The 3703-nt window shown below is 65.4% G+C and overlaps 1 protein-coding gene across 1 annotated transcript; it reads right to left on the bottom strand.

The window, feature by feature from the left end:
• Window positions 1-2031: 2031 nt before the first annotated feature.
• LOC133768215 (centrosomal protein of 131 kDa-like) lies at window positions 2032-3703 on the bottom strand. Its single transcript, XM_062202584.1, is given in 2 exon segments — window positions 2032-2853; window positions 2855-3703. Coding segments are annotated over 2 exon segments (1671 nt in total).

Below are 3703 nucleotides of genomic sequence, written 5' to 3' on the forward strand. Positions count from 1 at the left end.
AGTTTACTGAAGCATGCTGGGTAAACACGACTTGGGTGTCTGCTTGTCCCCTGGAACCCCGCCAGCTCCTTAGATCTGGGCGCGATTTCCTCGAATGCATATGAGTTCTGCTACAAAGGCCACCCGGCCCGGCCCCCTCCGCCATCACCCTTGAAATTCCATTTCGTTTCAATTTTGCTGCTCCGGCCCGCCGCTGTTTGAGCTGCACCCTGTGAAGGTGAAATGTCACTGCCATCATTCTCCTATTGATTTAGAAGCACTGCCTCCATGCGCCGGCTCCTGCGGCCCCTGCTCGATGACCTGAGCAGAGAGTGAGGGCAGTGCGGGCAGCAGGGCGCCCCGGGCGCGCCGCAGACCAGGAGGCGGGGGCTCCCTGCCGCGCCATTGCCGAGGCGTGCGGCATCCCCGGGAAGGGGCCCACAGACGCCCGGCTGCACGCGGAGAGCCAGGCTTGTATTTTTCTTTTAAGGCTAAATGAAGGCTTTTATGTCTAAATGAAGGTAAAGTGGACATCAAGGAACGTTCCAGAAATATGAACCTTTGACATCAGCTTCACTGCCCAAAATGTGGCCCCCGAACACAATCACACGTCCACTCACAGGGGCCACGCATTCAGCCAAGCTGTGCCCAGGGCTGCTGGGGAGGGGCCCCGGGCCCTGCCCTCAGAGCCGAGGTCCGCGTTGCTCGTCTGATGGAAGTGGGTGGTCCCTGACTGCCCCCGTTCCCCCCTTCTCTTGGTAATGGGCCCTCAGTTTTCCCTGGGGAATTCTACGCTGTCCTGACTTCAGCTTGGCCACCTGCACCCAGCCTCTGCCAATCAGACCACTGGATCACCCCAGCTCCAAGCCCGGCTCAGGGAGGCTGTCGCGGCCAGGCTGCTCTGATGAGACCAGGACCCCGGCTGAACAGGTCACTTCTGCTGGTGGACCTGCTGTGCGAGCTGCCTTCAGAATGACACCAGCACCCAACCAGGTGTGGGGAGAGATCTGTGGCACACCTGGATCCAGCTGTGCCTGAAGCCCACCAGTGTCTTGGCTTCGGGCTACCTGAGCACGCGTGTGCACACTTACACCTGGAGGACGAGCTGGGGTCCACTCTCCCAACTGGAAAAAAAAAAAAAAAAAAAAGCAAAATTGCTGATGCTGGAACTTAGAGCCCAGATTCCACATTCAGAGTCTTGCTGAGTTTTTTATATTAAAGATTAATTTATTTGAAAGGCAGAGTTACAGAGAGAGAGAGAGAGAGAGAGAGAGAGAGAGCTTCCATCCGCTGGTCACTCCCCAGAGGCGACAACAGCCTGAACCACCAGCCGGGAGCGTCTCCTGGGTCCCCGTCGGGGGTGGCTGGGCCCATCCCGCGCTGTTTGCCAGTGCTTTACCAGGGAGCTGCATCCGAAGTGAGGCAGCCAGGACGGGAACCGGAGCCCTAGGGGATGCTGCTGCCGCAGGTGGTGGCTTTACCCACAATGCCACATTGCCACCCCCTTGCCAAGCTTCCCTGGCAACCAGGAGAGCCTGGCTCTAGCTAAGTGGTAGCATCTGGGATCCGCCCAGCTCCACTCAGGCGTGGTCAGAGGCACAGTGGTTCAGCCGCCTGCAGCAAGCGGACCGTGGTGGAACGGCCAGCCCTGCAGCGCCTCTCCAGGCCAGGGCCGCGCCCATCTCCAGGCCAGGGCCGTGCCCGTCTCCAGGCCGGGGCCGTGCCCATCTCCAGGCCGGGGCCGTGCCCGTCTCCAGGCAGGGGCCGTGTCCGTCTCCAGGCCAGGGCCGTGCCCGTCTCCAGGCCAGGGCCGCGCCCGTCTCCAGGCAGGGGCCGCGCCCGTCTCCAGGCCAGGGCCGTGCCCGTCTCCAGGCAGGGGCCGTGTCCGTCTCCAGGCAGGGGCCGTGCCGGTCTCCAGGCCGGGGCCGCGCCCGTCTCCGCCCCTCCTGTCTGGGTTCATTTTTTTTTTTTTTTCTGGAAGCAAGGGTCTTTTACTGCGAGGCCCGGGGGGGAGGGGGAGGGGTGCGGCCGGCGCGGGTGCCAGGCGTGGCGTCAGGAGCTGCTCGGCCACGGCTGCCGCTGCTGCTCCAGCAGCTCCTCCAGGTGGTCCGCCCGCCTCAGGGCCGCCTCGTGCTGCCTCCGCAGGCTGCTCACCGCCTCCTCCTTCTTCGCCAAGGCCGTCTTCACCCTCTGGTGCACCTCGTCCAGCTCCAGCCGCTGCCGGGCCTGCAGTGCCGCCAGCTCGGCCTTGACCTGCCGGTTGTCCTCCTCGGAGGCCGCCAGCTGGTCCGCGAACTCTTGGCGGACCACCTGCGCCAGGCTGCCGCGCTCGGCCGTGAGCCACTTGTTCACCATGCGCTCCTGCTCCAGCTCCTCCTCCCGCTGCCGCACCAGGGCCTCCAGGCGCTGGCGCTGCCCCTCGGCCTCCCCCAGGCGCCCCTTCAGCTCCGAGCAGCGCTCCTGCAGCTGCTGCTCCGACCGCTCCAGCTCCAGCAGCTCCGTCTCGTACTTGTCTCTGATGCGCTTGACACGGCTCTCGGTCGCCCTCTCGGCCTCCTCCCTGGCCAGCGTCATGTCTGCCTCCAGCCGCCGGATCACCACCTCGATTTCCTGGTCCCGGTGCTGCCGCATCTCCTCCTGCAGCTCCTGCTCCCGCTTGAGCAGCCAGGCCTCCTGCTTCTTGGTGCAGCTGGCCGCCCAGGCCTGGCGCTCAGCCTCCAGCTGCTCCTTCAGGGCCGCCAGCTCCGCCTGGTGCCGCCGCTCCTGCTCCTCCCGGCCCTTCTCGAACTCGGCCCTCAGGGCTCGGGTCAGCGCCGCACTGCTCTCCTCCAGCTCTGCCCGCTGCCTGGCTGCCTGCTGGCCCAGCCGCTCCTTTCTCCTCGGCCACCTCGTTGTGCAGCCTCCGCCGCTGCTGCTCCAGGGCCAGCTGCTCCTGCTGCAGGTGCTGCTCGAAGCGCTGCTGGGCGCGCTCGCGCTCCCACTGGCCCAACTCCGCCTTCTCCTGCTCCAGGCGCTCGCGCAGCTCCCCGGCCTGGCACAGGCAGCGCTGTGCCGCCCGCTCCTCCGCCCGCTGCAGCTCCGCCTCGTGCAGGCTCCGGAGCCGCCGCAGCTCCTGCTTGTGCCTGGCGATCAGCTTCTGGACCTCGGGCTCCAGGCCTCTGACGGTGATCTCCTTGATCTTCTTGGTCTTCTCACTGATCCACTTCTCCCTGCGCACCTTCTCAGTGGCGCTCATCAGTTCCTTGAGTTTCTTAATCTCCAGAGCGTGCTGCTCCTGCATCTGGGCCACCTGCTCCCGGCTCCTCTGGTCCCCGAGCCTCAGCTCGGCCACCACCGCTGCGCACTTCTCGCTCAGGACCTTCTTGTCTTCAATCAGCTGGTCGATGAAGGACAGGTGCCGCTGCGCCGCGGCCTCGTAGTGCTCCTTCTGCTGCCGCAGCTGCCGGCCCAGCTCCTTCTCCGTCTCCCTGACCCTCCGGAGGGTGAGGTCGCGCTGCTGCGCCAGCGCTCTCCGCAGCAGCCCCATCGCCTGCTTCTTCTCCTCCACCTCCAGCCTCAGCCGCATCAGCGACGTGCTCACCGCCGGCGACAGCTCCGGCGGCCCCTGCCCCTGGACGTCCTCTGTGTGGCGCGCGCAGTGCAGGGAGATGCTGGCCACCGCGGCTCCTGCTGCCCCTGGTCTAAGCTGCCTCCAAAGGCGGGACAGTCGCGCCTCCAGAGCCAT

This window comes from Lepus europaeus, chromosome 10 (assembly GCF_033115175.1).
Source record: "Lepus europaeus isolate LE1 chromosome 10, mLepTim1.pri, whole genome shotgun sequence".
NCBI lineage: Eukaryota > Metazoa > Chordata > Mammalia > Lagomorpha > Leporidae > Lepus > Lepus europaeus.